Genomic DNA, 17,771 nt, shown 5'->3' on the forward strand with positions numbered 1-17,771 from the left:
CCTTTTGTGTTTCGCCCTCCTGCCTCATCAGCCCAGGGATCTCCAACCCCTGCTCTGCCCTCTACCTCTCTCAGCCCCAATTTTATTTTTTTAATTTTTTCTGATCACCTTTTGCCAGCCTCCAAACAATCACTCTCCGAATGCTACCCGCACCGCCCCCCATACTCTTTCTAAATCTCGATCTGGTTTTTCTTTCGGAAACGTGTTTTAGTACAAAGCGCTTCCCTTCTGACACTGCTGAAGAAAAATATGTGTCCATTGTGTGCGAGGCCTTATTGTGCCCGGATTACCATACTGACCGTTGGATAACCCATATTCCTCCCCTCCCCAGTAACAAGCTGCCGGCTGAGAGACCTCAGCGACTCTACTGATTCTCTGCTGCATTAAAATCTCACCTCTCAGACTCCCTGGATTTTCCTAGGGAGAAAAATAGTGATAGCCAACTCAGGATTTGGAGGGCAAAAAGAGGGAAAATGAGGGTCATTCCTTTCCCCACTCTCAGAAGGGTAGGATGTGACTGTGTGCGCGCGCGAGTGTGTATATGGTTTTTGTTGTTGTTCTAGAGATTAAACATTGCAACACATCTCTTTCCTCTTCCTCAAATAAATTGACTTTTAGATGGTATACAATCAAGTAATTCATTCCATTTTTATTTTTCTTTCTCCAAGCAACTTGCAAACCCCAAACTAAAGCAAGGCTCCCATTCCTCCCCCTCCCCCGCTGTTTGTGTATATGTATATATGTATGTGTTTTGTCCCCTTCTAATGCCAGCAGGCAGGGCTAATGTATGCAAAAGAATATGCAAATGCTTAATTGATTTTTTCTTAAATCTCTTGTCAGTAAAAGTAATGAATTGGTCTAAAATGATTTTAATAACCCAGACGTGTCACCAGAAAATACTCAACCTTTTTTTTTCTCCTGGAATCGCTTATAGTCTCAAAAAAAAAAAGCAATCATGGAATGTTAATTTGCCCCCCTTTAAAATATTAAAGATGAATTTCTCTTGTTTGTTCGGAGACCATAGGCAAGGTCCTCTCGTGAATATTCCCCTCCTTGCTTTGCCTTCCTTGGAATTCAATTTTCCTCAAATCTCATTTAAAGTGGCTTTTTAAAAAGTGGCCGCATTTTAATATTGGTTAGACAGAGTGACCTGCATTTCACCTCGGGTGTTTGACTTGTTCCAATAGGTCACTGCCATGGGGTTATTGATGGGGAAACTCCATTGAAATTTGTCTCTTCGCAAATGGCCTTTAGATCTTCCAGTGAGTTCAATAACTAGTTATAATGTGGAAGGGGAAAAATGAAGGCCCTGGGCTAACGAATTTGATGTTTCATTTTTATGCTGGAGAAATTGTTAGTTAGAGGTTGGGTTCCCCATCCTCTTCTTTGCTCATCCTGGCCTCACTGACCCCTGCTCCCCACTCTTGTCCAAGGCTGCAGGATTATATCCTTTAAAACTGGGGTGGGGGTGTCCCTTTCTCCCTTTGATGAAAGCTTTAATTCTTATTTTTGTTGTTGTTATTGAAAAATTCTGATAGTTCTGCAGGGAGCTTGCGCTGCTGAGTATTTCTAACTTGAACTTTCCTATTCGAGGGGGATGAAAGGACTTTTACTTTTAAAGCACTCTAAATGTGGTTTTGAAAGATTTAGGAATTAGGCTGGCTTAGGGTAGCTTCCAGAGAGCTGACCTGGTGCTCCCAGAATTAAGAAGCCTATAGGAAGGTGGGATTCCTTTTGGGGTTGATGAGGGCATCTCAAGATACTCTAATCTGTTCTTGGCCTCTGAGCTGCCAGGGACTCATGGGTTGAGGCACCCTGGACCAAGGAAGGCAGAGACTGGGAGAGGCAAGGATAGAGGGAGAATTCCATGGAGCAGGCAAGAGAATCCTGGGTCTCCTCCAGAGTCAGAAACAGAATTCATTCGTGGGGACTTGGCCCGGTAACTCCTTGCTGAACTTCCTAAGAAGGGTGCCTGGCAAAAGCCCAGTGCCCCAAAATGATGCGTTTTACTGGAGAGACCAGACGGGAAATGATTGGTGTGGGTGATGAAGATTTTATAAGGTGTCCCCTTTTTATCTGGAGTTCTTAAGGAGTGGGGAAGGAAAGGGCAGGGAAAGGGAGGAAAGGTCTTCATTTTATTCTCCCCAATTACAGCTAGGTTGGAGAGCCAGTGACTTCTCCAGAGAAGCCTCTGTGAGAAAGGGCTGTGGAGAGCTCTTCTCTCAGGCTGACCCAGCCATATCCAATCATTACCATCATTAACCTCAATAATAACAAGAACATCATTCCTTCACAAACAGAGCTCCCTGCGTGCCGTCTTTCCTACCTCCAGAAACTGTTCCCTTTCCTTCTCTGGGGTCCCTGAGACCCCTAAGGGATCCAGTTAGCTCAGGCCCAAGTTTCCCCTTGATAAGCCTACCCACATCCCTTCCAACCCTCCCTCCTTAGGTAAGAGTCATTCCAAAAGGCAAGCATGGATTCCTAGGTTGGGGGAACATGTAAGTGCCTGAAACTAGGGTACTACCTTCCTCTATCCCCTTAAACCCGGAGGCAGTGTCTTGGTGCCACCTGCACGCTCAGACAAACTTGCCTGGACAGATCCGGGCACTCCTGGGAACAGGGGAGCCGTCTTTCACTGCGTGCCGCAACCCCATAAAAATGGGGGAGCCCGGGAAAGGCCCATCGGTAGGTTTCAGGATCCGGCCTGGAGGAGGACACACAGCCTGCTCTCCCCAGCCTAGCGGGAATCAATAGCGATCTGTGATAAACCTCCCCGCAGCCTCTGGCGCTCCGGGCCCGTGGCGGGCGAGCCCCATCCCCGGGCCACTCACCCGCCTCGGCCCACACCTTGGCCACCTCCTCGGAACCCGGGACCCCCAACCTCGGGCCTCACCCTCTCCCCGTTTTAATTACGTGATTGATTTTCGCTTTGGCCGCGTCGGGACGCCTCTGCCTTCAGACTGTTTAAATTTTTCGGCTCCCTTTTTGCATTTCCGAGTCCTCTTGAAGGACCGTCATTTAGAGACTGGCCCTCGGGCGGCTGGGTCGGGACTGGGCTGCGGCCTCGCTCTACACTTCAACGAAATGGTCCTCCGGGGCTGGGCGGCGCGGCCCGCTCTGCAGCCGGCCCACTGCGCGGGGCTCCCACACTGCGCTCCTGCCCATCCGCTCTGCTGAATTATTTTGTGCTCCATTATTCTCTGATAGAAAAATATTCCGGGTTGGAGTGAGCACTCCACGCCTGGGCTCGGAGCCGGGCTGCTCGGCTTTTTTGTGTTGTCTCTTCACCGGCATGAAGTGTGTATGTCTGGTAAGGTCAGGATGGAGACCCGAGGAAGCGCGATGCCCAGGCTGCAGGCTCGGCGGGGAACTCCAGCCGCTCCCCCCAAAGACCTGGCCCTGCTGGCGGCCCAGAAGCGCCGGAGAAGCGGATTCGGCTGCAACTTTTCCGCCACTCGGCCCGCGTGGGAGCGCAGGGCCGGCGACCCCCAGCCCGCAGTGGACTGTTGGGTCTGATTTTCTCCCCACCCCCAGACAGAGGCCCCAGCACTCCGGCAGCCCCAGCGGGCACCCGAGCGGCCTCTGGGAGGAGGCACCCGGGTCGGCAACACGCGGGTCATCCCCACACCGGAGGGACCGAAGGTGAGGCGAAGAAAGGGGAAAAGGGGAGGCATTTTCACGGATGGGAAGACTAGATTTGGGGTGGGGAGAGGACGGAGAAGACGCGAGAATTTTAAAAGGAGCCCCTTCTCCCACCGTGGCTGACTTTCCCTTTCTCTCCTCCTCCAGACAAAAAAAGAAAAGAAACCCTCCTTTTTCCTCCCTAAACTGCTGGTCTCCTGCTTAATCTCTCATCTATTTACAAGTAATAAACACTTCTCTGATTATTCTCCCATGTCCTGTTCATTCTTTGATCTTTTCCAACGAGGCAAGCTATGAGTTACTATTAGCCCTATTTTATGATTCTATTTTTCCCTCAGGGAGAGGAGGGAGTTGGGAATGTCTTTCTCACTGGGGAAGAAGTTGAGGGAAACTTGAGTTGATCACAATCTTCTCCCTTGTCCCCCACAACCTGCAGCACCCCAATCCTTGCTCCCCCAGCTCCCCTTCCCCCGCGGCAATGTTGCCGGGTAAATAAGCATCCGCCTGCCTGGCTATTAGGATTCTGGAGACGTTGGCATCTGTAGCAATCATTAGTCAAAGCCGCGGAAGCCGAAGGAGCCGAGGAGTTGGACAGAAAAAATCTTGGAAATGATATACAGGAGCCGCGGAGGCATCAATCCCCGGCCGATAAGAGCTCGGCTGCCGGGAGTGAGGCAGCCGCTTAATTGGGCCCTGGGCACCAAGAACAATTGGGGAGGAGGCATTTATGGGTAGGGCAGTGACCCTGGCACCATTTGGGCACCCTCCAAAAATAGTGGGAGACTTGAACACTTTTCCCCAAATTTCAAAGGCCCAGTTGTGTTGGGGAGACTCATGCTTCCCTCCCTCAACCTCTCCACCCTGGGAGCCAAGAGGAGCATAGTCCCAGGGCTCTTCCCTTTTCTCTCCCTTTTTAGCCGGCTGTTCTGGGAGATACTGCAGGATGGGGAGACTGGGCTGGGATTTCAAGTCACAGGGAAAGCCTGGAGAGGGCTGTGGTCCCTAGAGTAGGTTTTCAGGAGGCAGCTAACTCCTTTAGATTCTATTTGGTGGGAACCTTGAAGACAGCAACAGAATCACTTTCTTTAATAAGCAAAACAGCCAGAAAGATATTTGTTCCCTATCCCCAATAAAGACACTCACCTGATGTCTTTATTGACACAGAGATAGACAGAGAGATGAATTAAGTTTATATCCTTCTAGAGGGAGATCTATGCCCCTACATATAGATACATGTATTATGAAACCATTTCTAAACATACTTTCAAATATTTAAGTTTGCAGCAAAACTGCAAAGACTATAAAGATCTCCAAATATGTAGCTTCAATATGTAGCTATTTTATGAGTTGGGGTTTTTGCATAAATCTAGATAAATTTTTCAAAATAGAGATTGAGAAACACACTCAGAGTTTTTTTCCAACCAAGGGGAAAAAAAAAAAACCTCACCAAATATTCATCCAGATATTTAGGGAGTGCTGTACCAATACATCCCAGCCTATACATCCAGCACTATAGAGAGATTGGTAACGTGCACACAGAAATCTGACAGAGGACTGTTATGTTCACTGTGGATCTATAAATCTAAAGATCTATAAATCTGCATTTAAATGTGGATTAGAGGGAGATGGAAAACATACATCCTGTTATACACGGAGCGATCTATAAATATATTTTCATGTATACAGCTATGGAAGTGCTCAGCTCTCTATAAAGACAGTGTATTTGCATCGAGCCTTAGGGATGAGGGAGATTCTCTGATGCTTGTGGGTTTGGGATGCCCCAACCCAGACTTCTCTGGGAAATGAAGGAGAGTAAACTGGGGCCTGTGCAAGTAAGTGCTAAGAAGGCCCAGGAATTCATATAATCTATGGCCTCATTTCCAGCATATGGGGCATTTCTCTGGCTATGGATAGGAGCCCTGATGTCTGGGCCTGAAAGCATCCTAACTTGATGTAGCCTGAACTGAGACAGAGGTAGAAGCCTCTTTACTTCTTTTCCCTTTAACTCCCTAGCCCAAAGCTGGCAGAGGGACCCTTGAGAAGCAGGGATGTCTTTAGGAGGGAAAGGGTCATTAACATTACCAAATGGAGCCATTTAGGTAAAATGATTTTTTTTTTTTTTTGCTACAGTTCAGTTAGAGAAAAATTACAGTTCAGTTAGTGAGGCGGCTGTGGGCTTTCACTCACACCCCAGCATGCATCTTAATTACATAAAACCCAGTCACTGACTGCAGAGAGTTTCCTCCATTCATATAATGCTGATGCCTCAGTCCCATCCCCTCTCTTCATGAGCTCTCTCTTACACACCGGAAGTCCCATCTTGTCAAGAAGGGGTTTGGGGCTCAGGAAATGTATCACAGGGAGACAGCAGCCCCACAAGAGAGTAGTGCCCCTAGGAGTCATGTTATCTACCACCAGGCTCAGAAGCTGATTACCTTCCATGTTACTTGGTTTATAACTGAGGGGTTGGGGGAACCAAAGTCTGCATGGGCAAAAGAAAATGAAAGATGGCATGATTTTTAAATCTGGAATTTTAAGGAGAACTATGGCCATACCACCCAGAACATGCTGAATTTAGAGGGGTCAAATCACCAGTGAGCCCTCTTCTTATTGGAGGCAGAGGATTTGGGGGCCCCTGGACTTCCTTTGATTTTTCTGCTTTGGTTTACTGTGGAAAGGGAAGTAAGAAGGGCCCCAGGTGGGCTTGGGGAAGTGCAATCCAATCTAGTTGGCCAGTTTGGGGGAGAGTGATTTACAAAGCAAAAGCTCAAATGCTACTTCCTGAGAAGTCACCAGATCAAAACAACCTCCTCTAGGTTTTATGACCCACCACTACTCCCAACAGGAAAAGCACCCTCAATAAAGCCTCAGCCCACGCCCCCATCCTCCACTCAAGAGGAGGGGGAGAGACACAATCCAAAATGAGAGACCTGACCCTTACTCTCTTCACACACACACACACACACACACACACACACACACACACACACACACACACACACACACACACACACACACACACACACACACACACACACACACACACAGAGGAGGGGGAGAGACACAATCCAAAATGAGGGACCTGACCCTTACTCTCTTCACACACACACACACACACACACACACACACACACACACACACACACTGGGTTTTCCAGCCAGAAAATTAACTTTTTAGAGAAGTATTTTCTAGACAAGAATTTTCTCCACTATCTGAGCAAAGAAGCAGCCCTGAGATATTTGGAGTTTGAGCCCGAAGAGTGGATTTGATAAGGATCTGGCCTCATGGTCCCACACTGCCTTCCAACCCCCCTACAACTCAACAGGCCAACAGGAAACTAAAGATCACTGAGAGCCTGGCTGCCACCCTCTGTGGGGGCTGCTCCAGGGGTTTGGTTTTCCAGGGAAGCAGAAAGGAAGAAACTCAACAGTTGCTTGGGGCTTGAGGGCATGGGTGTGGAGGAGGAGGACAAATGGTCTTCAGGCTGGGCTGATGGGAAGAATGGGGCAGGACAAGGACTGGGAAGTTAGTTTAAGCCTGGTTTACTGTGTCCTGCCTGGGCTTCTGACCTCTTTAATACCATACTTGGCCACACACATATACTTTTGTGTGTTCAGGTGTGATGTTCTGGGCCGGGGGCTGGGAGAAGTGGGAATCTTTCAAGGGCAGAACCTAGCCTCCTCTAACTCTGTCAGAGCTGTGACACATGCAGAACTAAAGAGATCCCATGGAATTAAACCCACATATTCCACCATCCCACCCCTCAATATGGGGCAGCACATCATGGCAGAATGTTCTCTGTGCTTGTGTCAGGTGTAGAGAAGTGGCCTTCTTCCTATACTTACTCCCCAGCATACCCAGAGCCTTCTGGTCAACCTTTCATTGTAGCTTCTAAGGCCTGGTCATCAGAAGCTGAACAAGGTCCTAGATAGCCCAACTTCCCCAAGTCCTAAATTTCATCTCCCTCCCACTCCCATCTCCCTCCCACTCCCATCTCCACACAGTGGATCTTCCTAGCAATGAAGAAGAAAATGAATCCCAGAGTTCTTCTGTAGGACTCAAGGACAAAGAGATCTCTATTACTTCAGCTCCTCAGTCCAGACTCCTTGGGCTCCTGGGGCCCTATTAAAGCAGTGAAGGGAGGTATCAGAACAGGTACACCATTTGGGTTTACAAAGCCCCAATAAAAAGGCCCTCTAACAGCTAGCCTCTTCTTTAATTGAATCTCAGAAAGCCAAAGAGCCCTAGCTTGGGGTCCTGAATCCAGATTCTCTCCCATCTCCACAGCTAAGGGCTCCAGGGTCTACAATCCCACTGAGGAGGAGGCTCAGAGCAGCACTTGTCTCTTCAGGAAAAGAAAACACAGAACTCAAGCCCTGGACAATGATATTTCCGCCGAGAAATTCAACCCAAAGTAATTACACAAAGAGAGGGAGAGGCAAAGAGACAGATAAAGTTGACCTGGATATTAGGAGGGGCTGAGGCAATAAAAGCTCTCTTCCCAGTGCCTGCTTAGAATGAGCCAGCCATGCCCCCCACCCCCTTCTTTCCTTATTTTCATGGAATCTGGAAACTCCAGCGTGAGACATCCACACTAGAGGTGAGGATTGGTCTTAGATAAGATTACCACACCATCTACCAGGGAAAAATAAGTTTGTGTGCCCTAATTCTAGTTCATGAAAGAAGTCAATAGAGTGGTAGGATTGAAGGTAACTTGGGAAGTGAGGGCCCAATGGTTTCTGAAAAGAGCTGCCCTCCCTCTGGCTTTTCATTCTAATCCTTCCCACCTGGCCTGTGGCATTGTCCCCAAATCAGCCCCACCTAGAAAGCAAACTACCACGGGGATGCTGACAAAGCCCAGCTCAAACTGGGCTTGACACCCCCAGAGGAGGGCTTCCAGGTCTGGGGGCACAACCCATCAGAACTCCTGCTGCTCGGTCAGCTCAAAGAGGGCAGGAGATCAGGAGGGAGAAGGAGAGGTTGTGGGTAGAACTCAATCAGAAAATTAACCCTGCAACAAAGCCCTGGAGACTGGGGGATGGGGGATGAAATGCCTGGGTCTGGACCTGAAAAGCAAGTCAGTTGGCTCAGGGCCCAGTCCAAGTGTTCAGGAGACACAAGCACTCCTCCCATACACGCACACTGCACTATCAGATGTTTTGCTCAGAAATAGTTTATCACCCATTGCTTATTCTGACCTGATCCATGTAAATATAAACACTAAAACCCACATCTTCAGTGTCTGTATCCTTTGGTAGCCATTGGCCAGGACAAAACAGCAGCATCAGCATCATAACTTGTTAAAATAATGGAAAGGAAGGGTTCTTAAATCCATCAACTGTTTCATATAAGAGCAGTGAGGCAAGGGTCCTGGTTTTCTGTGCTGATTTCCTTTTCCAGACTTGAAGTTATTCAACAAACTAAAGGTACCAAACACAACTTTCAAAAACTCTCCACTTTTGCTGCCTTCCCCAACCACGCCAGAGGCACTTTGATAAAGCTAATGGCTTCTGGAGCATTTCCAGGGAGAAAATTGAAACAGATCACTTCTAATCACTCCACCTGTGCTCAAGAGGATCAGAAGAGAATAAAAACGAAAAGGTGTGCAAGGTAAGTGTATAGGGAATAGTCACAAAATTTGAATTCAGGGCTGGAGTATGCATCCACACCCACTGTACAGCCTAATCGAAAGGGCATATCTATAAAGTGCAGGGAGTTGGGTAGGATCACACAGGAGAACATGGGAGTAATGCAGAGGATGCGCACACAACTTCCAGTCCCAGTACAATTGAGATTGACCTTGAAATACAACTTTGTTAGAACTAGAGGACAAAAGCCGAGGACTCCTGAGAGCTGGGTAAGGGACAGAGGGAAGGGGCTAGAAAATTCTCAGCATCACTTATTCCCTTCACATCATAGAGAGGGAGGACCCAGAAACTAAAGAGGGTGGTGGGAAGGGAGGAAGAAAAGAGCAGGGAAGGGTGAGACCCTTTTTGGCTGATTGGTTAGTGGAGGCCATGTGACCCTGCTTAGCACATTTTTGATTGGTTGCTTGACCTCTTCTAGGGTTAAAGACCTAGAAATAAAATTAAAAGCTTTCCAGGTTAGTTGGGGCACCTGATGGACTGCCCATCCCCCTACTCCAGAGAAACCTTAAATTCCAGTGTGGGGGAGGGATGGGAAAACCAAAAATTTCAAGACCTGTTGTACTATTACTTCCGTTTGTATTAGTCCTACAAACAAAAGAAGAAAAATAAAGCCGCTGTGGCAAATTATTTGAGAGGAAGGATGATCTATTAAGGGGTGATATTTACATGGAACTTTTGAACCTAAGAAACAGGAAAAGAGGACGAGAAAGTTATAGAAACCCTCCAAGAGATGTTATGTAAGTCTGTAAAAGAGAAATACACTCACCCCGCTACACAGAGCTGACAGAGCTAGGACTGAGATCTGGCCAGGAGTGGGGGAAGGTGGCGAGTCTTGCCTGGGTGTGGAACTTTGGCCTGCTTAAATTCTTTATTGAAGACCATTAGATTTGCTCCCTGAGGTACTAGGGAGGCCAGAGGGAGGGGAAGAGTCAAGTTATAGACCAAGGGGAACTCCCATCTCCCTGCTGCTTGGATGGAAAGTTTCCAGAAACTCTCCAAATTGGACTAGTGGGGAAGAGGAGAAAGGAGGAGGGCCCATAAAGACAGGAAAGTTAATTCTCCACTGGGCCACTGGAAAGAGTCCTGGGATCCTACCACTTTCCCGGAACGTAAAGGCGTGGGAGGCTGGTGGGGCAGGTGGGTTGTGAGGGACTGAGGACCCAGAGGGAAGGCTTCTGGACTTCTCCACCAGGGTACCTGTGCTCCTCACACAGGCGACAGTCCCCTGGAGCGAGGGATGGGGCTCCAGCTCTGACGCCCAGTGCCCAGTGTCTTTGGGTCTCTGTCCCCCTTCACCCTGCCAGAGTCTGCCTGGGGTCCCTGCCTCTGCTTGATTGCCTGCTTCTGCCTCAGTCTCTTGGGTGGCAGGGGCTCAGTAGCAGTGTCCTCTTCCAGTCACCCAACCGCACCTCTCCACACCGCAGGCACCCAGAGTCGCTAGCCCCCAAGGCAGTTCAGTCCCTCCCTCTCGGTTCTGGCTCATTTCCTCTCCCCATCCACTCCCCTCCCCTTTCCCAGGACTTAGATGCTACACCCTGGAAGGGCCCGCCTTTTGGCCCTGCTTCTGAATCCCTGGCCCCTTCAGAGAACCTGAGTTTCTAGGTTGTCAGGTAGGGTACACACTCTCGCAGGTGTGGAGGACACGTGCCTCCATGTCCGAGGACACCTCTAGGAAGGAACATTTCCTAGAAACTTGAAGGGAGCCCAAGCCTGAGACTGGCCCCAGGGTGCCAAACCCATATTGGGTCTTGAAGGCTCCATCCCCCAGAGGCCACTCTCTCCTCAGAGCTGGGGGACTTCCCTGGCCAGGCTTAGTAAAGATGTTGCCTCCACTCCCAGACCCATTTATACTCCACTCACAGCAGGAGCCTCCTGGCCTCCCAGGCCTAGTTTTACCTCAGGCCAGTGCTGGGGACACCAGGAAGGATCTCAACAGCTAGAGGGAGAGGGAGGCATGAAACCATACTGGCCCCAGACCGGCTAAGACCCCCAGACTGTGGAGACTGGGACAGGTGCCCATTTAGGCCTGGTGGTGAAGAAAGAAAGAATATTTGGGGACCCCCTGGGCTTCATCCTCTACCTTTAAAATGCTTCTGCCGTTTCAGGTCCCAGGCTCAGTAGTCTCAAACTCTCCTTCCCTGCCCCCCTCCCCAGCTGCCCGCTGGCCTGGACTCTGGGCCACTGGCCAAGGCTGAACTGGCCCCTCCCCAGGACAAGGGCCCCAGAGGCCCTTTGCGCTTGCGCTTAGAGTTTACACAGTCCTACAAACACCAACCATCCCTGTGTCTGCCGCTGTCTTTCTTCCCAATTGAGAAGGGAAAGAGGGTCAGGGAGACCTAGTGAAGCTCTAAAGAAGCCAAGTCTCTCTTTACCCCAGTTAACTTGCATTTGGAGGAACTAAGGGGCTGGGTGTGGGGAGGGCTGGTCTGGGGAGACAAGCTCCCCCATCCTCCTACCTCCCAGCGGCTTCTCTTTCTCTCCCACCATGGCCTGGGGAGGCCTTCTTCCCCTCCCCTTAATGAGTGGAAACTGCCTCCTATCTGGAGCGGGGTTGCGGGGGGGAATTAAGTAAATGAGAGAAAGGGTCAGAGAGAGAGAAAATTAACTTACAGCGTTTGCCTGGGATTCATTTGCGAAGATGTAACCTCTCTCACCATCATCCCCAGCGCCGTAATCCCCTCTAACTGCCAGGCCCTCTGTCCTAGCATTAAACCTCACCAGCAGCTGCGTGGCTGGACAGTTAAGATTATATATGATGTAAATATATTGTGGGTTTGTCAGCTCTCCCTACACCATAAAACTTGGTTTAATGACATCACGTGGTCCCCCAAGAGCCACTCACGGGCTTGCCTTCAGGCCATTCACATAAATAACCTCCAAAAGTTTCAAACTCCTAAATTCACATAGAAGCCGTGCGTATTTCTCTAATGCTCAGTTACACTAAAAAGCCCTTTTGCTGCTCCTTTGCCCCACCCCCACACCCCCCTTGCAGGGTGGGGAGGGGGGGAGGGGTGGACCCTTATTTATTTATTTACTTACTTATTTCCATAAGGACCTGTCGCCTTCAAGGTCGTGTTGATATTTTTCTTCCTCCTATTTTTTTTCCTCCTCTATCCTCTAATTGCTCAGAGTGGGCCGTGTACCCCTCTTCCCACTCCCCCGGGAAGGTAAGTCATGTTTCTTCCCCTTCTTTCTTGCTGCCAGAGGGGGTGGGTTCCAGGGTAGAGTGGAGAAGCAGGCTCCGTGGTCTCTGGTCAGACCCAGAAGCCCCTCCACTAACTCCCTTAGAGCAATGCCAAACCCTGGTACTTGAAGATTGTTCTAGGAGGCTGGCTGGTAGGGGAACCACCCCAGACTCCAACGCAGAGGCCTCTGCTCACGGTGAAAGCAGGGGTCTCGGCTGTACCCACTCCCAGTGCAGGGGAGTAGATTTGTGGCCTCTGTCTAGGTTATGGTCGCTGATGCCGCTGAAGTAGAGGCTGGGGCCTGACCGCAGGCCTGCAGACTGTGAAAGAGGGTAGAAAAGTGGCTGGCACGGCTCTGTCTACCCAAGTCCTCCAGCTCCTCCAGGGAAAGAGGCCCAAACCCTGTGGGGAGAAGGCATCTGTGCACTCTGCTCAGCGGGTCTGTCACACTGCCTCCGTCCCTGGCTTTCCCCCTGGGGTGGTGCATCCCCCCCCACCCGCTGCCAACGGGGAGGAAGCACAGAGCCTCTCCCCTGGCAGTCAGGGAGGCTGGGGTGGGTGCTGGTGGGTGCTACAGCCTCTTTCTTAGTTAACTGTTACCCACTGGAGACGCCAGTGCTTCTCCATGCTTCACTGCTCGCCCAATAGTTTTACTCAGCATGGAGAAAAAATTAAAATAACTCCCTGAAGAAAATCACACATTTTATTTGAGAGGAAGGGGCTTGAGAGAGATGAGTTGGTGCTGGGCTGAGTTGACTGCTGTGAGCTAGTGGAAGAGAGACATTACCGGTGCCCTAACCTGGTCTGAGTGCTCTGAGAAGACGAAGGGTGTAGCCAGGGGTGCAATTCAAGAAACTTGTGTAAGACCTCCTATGTGTTAGGCATGGAGTGAGGCAAGGCTCTTGGATCTTTCAAAAAAAAAAAAATGACTGGCAGCTTAGGCAGTAGGATGCAGAGAAGTCCATCCTTATAATAAATCCAAGGAGCATCAGCATTAATAATCATAAATATTCCCCTTCCCCTCCCCAGACCCTCTCTGCTCCCTCTCCCTCTTGGCTGCTGAAACAGCCTCCGAGGCCAGCTCCCGAACTGGCCCCCACCCCCCCAGTATGGGGGGCCTAGGCTTGGCTCCAGGAAATTACCCCATCCTGGGAGGCAGGAGAGGAAATGCAGTAAAGTTTTATGGACCCTTCCCACATTTGTTTCTCCTGTAAAGTACTTCTTTCCTTCATCCCATCCCAGGAGCCTGGGGCAGAGCAGTTCTGGGCCCAGACCAGCCTCAGGCACCACCTGAATTATCTGCGTTTCCCCCTTCTCTTTAGCTCCCCCTCCCCCTCCACACAAAATCTCTGAGACTGAGATAAATGATGGCGGGCCAACAGACGGGACTCAGGCACTGGTCTACACAGCTCCTTTCCCAGCTAATTGTCTGCATAACCCTAGGCTCTAGGAGGTGGGGAAGACAATCTGAACATTTCCTGCCAGGCAGGTACAAACTGCAGGTTGCCTCACTGCTCCCACCCACCCACCCAAAGCTCACACACTTCCTCCTGCAGTGCCCCTCTACCAAGCTGTACCAACTCTTTCTGAGCATCGTTTGGGGGACCAAATAGGCCCCTAGACTGAGAGCTCAACCCTTCTTCTATGTCCAGCGAGGCCCCTCAGGGACCGCCTAGCCTTGAGAGAGCTCTTCGCAAGCCCAGGAGGGCCTGAGTCTGAGCACCTCAGAGCCATGGGTCTCTGGTCCCTGCAGATTAGCTCTGGCACGCAGTGTGTGCAGCTGCCAGCCTAGAGGCCTCAGATTCACCCAGTCAAGGTGGGAGTGGGTACGGAGGCCTGAATGCTTGGGACAGCTACAGCATAGGAAAAGACAGCAGAGATGGTTTGGGTGCCCTCCCCTTCCCCAAGAGGTTCTTCTTGGAGCCAGGGTTAGGAAAGCGGCTCCGTTTCACCTGTCTCTACTCAATGCCCCTAGACTCTCCTAAAATTCTTTTGAAGGAGCCGCTTGAAGGCTGTGGGCCTCCCCCAGTACCCTGCAGCCCATTTAGACACTTTTCCCAATACATGCCCCCCAAACAGAGAGGAGCCACTGTATCTTTCATCCTGTTCTCTCTTTGTCTTTATTTGATATGACAAAATATAGTTTCAGGAAAGATGTGGAGTTAATAAATAGTTGGACAATAGTGATGGGCAGAAGGACACCAAAAGTCGTGGCAAGGACTACTGGGCAGCCAGGAGCCTCTAGGACCTTTGTGGGGTCTAGTAGCAGGGAACCCCAATAATTGAGCTAGCTAGCGGTCTGAGGCCGGGGGCCTGAGAGGGCATGCAGAGAGCGCAGGCTGGACAGGTTTCCGGGTTTTGGGGTTGGGGGGGCGCAGGTTTAGAGAGCATAGGGCAACTGAGGGGGCCCTAGGCAGATAGTCATCTCCCTCTTTCATATGCAGATCATTTAAGAAATGAGTATCGAGTTGAGTGGCTACAAAGAAGCACCCCGAGATGGTGCCGGGGGTTTGCCAAGCACAACCATGCTCTCACCAAGCCGGCAGCCCGCCTGGCCCGCCTAAGCCGGAACAAAGGAGAGGGCGAGGCCGCAGGGTCCGGGCGTGGGGCCTGCCGCGCCGGCAGGGCCCACCTGAACCCCGGCGGCCCACGCTGGGGCAGGAATTCTGAGAGGCGGCCCAAGCCAGGTTCGCTCAGCATCAGCTCCTGTGCCACAGCCGTCTGGGGGTCCCCTGCGGAACTTGCCCCGGACCTCGGTGCTGAGCAGAACTGAGGGGAGTCCGGTCGGCGCGGGCAGCCCCGCGGGAACCTGGGGTCGGTGGGGATGCGCAATGCCAAGGGAAAGAGCTTTTGTCTGAGGTGGGGAACCGGCGCTCCAGACCCCGTTCTTGCCCCCAAGATATCTAGAGAGGAAAAACCGACAGGGAAAGGCGCGGGACCGAAGCGGGCTCGGGGTGCTCTCGGCGGGCCTCCCCGATGCCTCTAGAGAGCCTCTTTGCTTTTCATTTTGGAATCTTTCTTCCACTTCATCCTGCGGTTCTGGAACCAGATCTTGATCTGTCTCTCGTTGAGACACAAGTTGTTGGCGATCTCTATGCGCCTGCGGCGAGTGAGGTAGCGGTTAAAGTGGAATTCTTTTTCTAGTTCCAGAGTCTGGTAGCGCGTGTAACTGGTTCGGGACCGCTTGCCGTCCGTCTCTGGAATATAAACCCCCCAAGCCAGGAAGGGGTGAATAGCGTGCAGCACCCCAGCGTCCCCATCCCAGCCCCAGGCCCCCACCCGCGGCCAGAGGGAGAAGACGCGAGCGGGGCCGGACAGGCCCGGCGGGCCGCAGGCGGGCCCGGCCCAGCCCAGCCTGGCCCCGGGAGAGGAGCCTCCGCCCAGGCAGGAAACTTTCCGCCGCAGCCTTCACTCAGCAGCCGGAGGGGCTGGGGGTGGGGGGGAGAGGGAGACCCAGGCTCGGACCGAACAATAAGCACCCTCGAGATCCGAGCACCGGGGACCCCCCTCCCGCCCCTCCCGAGTCGCTGGAATCCTCCGGAGCCGCAAGCGGCGGCCGAGCCGGCTCTGCAGGGGAGGGAGGAGGGACCGCGGGGGGATCCCCGCTCTGGAGCCCCGCGCTCCTCACCCTTCAGATCCCTCTATTTTTTTAACTCCCTCCCTCTCCCCCAAAAATTGAATATTGCCTTTTATACACGTTTTGTTCCTATGATCCAATTATGTCGTCGTAAATTTGGGCGCACACAGCCTCTAAGCCTTTTAGTGGACAGTTTTACGAGCCATTGATGCCTGGATCGTAAAATTTATGGCCGCAGGTTTTTTTTCTTTATTTGCCCCGCATGGCCTATAAAACCCAGGCGGACCCGAGCGCGCAAAATGAAGTCCTAAAGTTTACCGTGGCTCATGTGCAGTTTGGTCATCCACGGGTAAATCTGTGGCGCGGCCGGTGGCTGGCTCAGTCCGGCAGGCTGCCCTGTCTGCGCCTGCTCCTCTTTGATCTCCCCACTGCTCTTAGCTCGCTCCTCCAGCGCTGGGCGAGCCGCCTTCTGACTGTACATCCCGGGGTTCAGAGGAGCCGCTTCATCTCTGCCCAGAGCGTGTCCCGGAGCGGCTGCGGCGCTGCAGGCGGGGCGGTCGGGGTGAGCCCGGGGGTTGGCAGCCATGTCTACCCCGTGGAGAGAGTTGGAAGGCGCAGGCGGTGGGAAAGTGATGCTTAAGTCCAATCCGCCGTAGCAGTACCTGGATGCCTGCACCTCTGAGGCCGATCCATAGTTCCCACAAGTTTGCATGTTATAGGCAGGGATATTGGGGCTCTGCTTATAGAATGAATTGGCTACGTAGGAGCTCATGGCGGGGAGGGCCCAAAAAAAATTTCTGCACCCTTTTTGATTAAGGGTGATTTGTGACTCTTTGAAGTTGAGGGGTTTTTTGTTCTCCAAAGTGCACAATTTATAGGTGGAGATATCTCTTTCTTTATCCTATGCGCTCTTCCCAAATAAGGGAGCCTTAAATAGAGTCACGTGACTCGAGCGGCCACTCATAAATTTGGCTTGATGACCTCCGGGAGGTTAGTGATGGAAGCCGGCGAAACGCATCTTGATATGTTGGCAAAGCCCAACCGAGGGGGAGAGGGAGTGAGAGAGAGAAAAAGAGAGAAGGGGGAGAAAAAAAAATGGTTCTTGGAATTGGGGGGTAGCCGGGACAACAAGCCCACAGCGACACCTGGTGCCTACTTGGGGGAATTGCATCCTGGCTCGCTGGCTGGCCTTCAGGCCTCTCTGGATTTTCTACCCTGTAGAGGAGAAGCTGGGTGTTGCTGCAATAAACTCCTGAAATGGCCTTTTAAATTGTATTTAATTTTAACGGGAGATAAGGCTTCACCAGGATGCGCAGAGCGTTTTTTGATAACGGATAGCCCCATCCTCCACAACCCCAGGGAGTTTCAATGTTCAAAAATGGCTGAGAAGGGGATTGAGGTAGGAGAGCCCCTACCCAGGCTGGAGGAGCCTTATCTCAGGTTCTCTAAATCAAGGGTCCAGGTCCCTTTCCTTTGAGGCCCCGAGCCCTGATACTGCTGAGGAGGTGCCTGTCAGACTGAAAAAGTGAACCCAGCCTCTGGAGAGGTAGACAGGATGCCCATGAGGAGTGGTCCTGGGTGGACAGAGCTAGATAGAGGGCTCCTGGGACTAAGATTGCTGGGGACTTTGGGGTGAGCCTGGAGGTAAGGAGCCAGGGGAAGATAGGTAGGCGTCCTCATCACGCCAGGGACTCCAGAGTGACATCAAGGCAGTTTTC

General features: G+C 51.4%; 2 protein-coding genes across 2 annotated transcripts in view; both read right to left on the bottom strand.

Annotated features, from left to right (window-relative positions):
- The window catches only part of HOXC4 (homeobox C4), a 73,539-nt gene that overhangs the window by 43,141 nt on the left and 12,627 nt on the right, over positions 1-17,771 (bottom strand). The window lies entirely within an intron of this gene.
- Positions 14,573-16,848, bottom strand: HOXC5 (homeobox C5). The gene is made up of 2 exons (XM_081587269.1): positions 16,372-16,848; positions 14,573-15,673 (listed from the first exon to the last, which is right to left on the bottom strand). Exons 1-2 carry the CDS (start codon positions 16,823-16,825, stop codon positions 15,459-15,461), a joined length of 669 nt encoding a protein of 222 aa, XP_081443395.1. The 5' UTR covers positions 16,826-16,848; the 3' UTR covers positions 14,573-15,458.

Source organism: Giraffa tippelskirchi, chromosome 4 (assembly GCF_054371585.1).
Source record: "Giraffa tippelskirchi isolate mGirTip1 chromosome 4, T2T-mGirTip1v1.2.pri, whole genome shotgun sequence".
Classification (NCBI taxonomy): domain Eukaryota; kingdom Metazoa; phylum Chordata; class Mammalia; order Artiodactyla; family Giraffidae; genus Giraffa; species Giraffa tippelskirchi.

Bases quoted from the DNA above. Each gene is read 5' to 3' on its own strand.
- HOXC5 (XM_081587269.1), bottom strand. From the start codon at position 16,825: ATGAGCTCCTACGTAGCCAATTCATTCTATAAGCAGAGCCCCAATATC. The intron at 15,674-16,371 runs GTAAACTTTAGG...TTTATATTCCAG, and splicing joins CAAACTGCACATGAGCCACG to AGACGGACGGCAAGCGGTCC.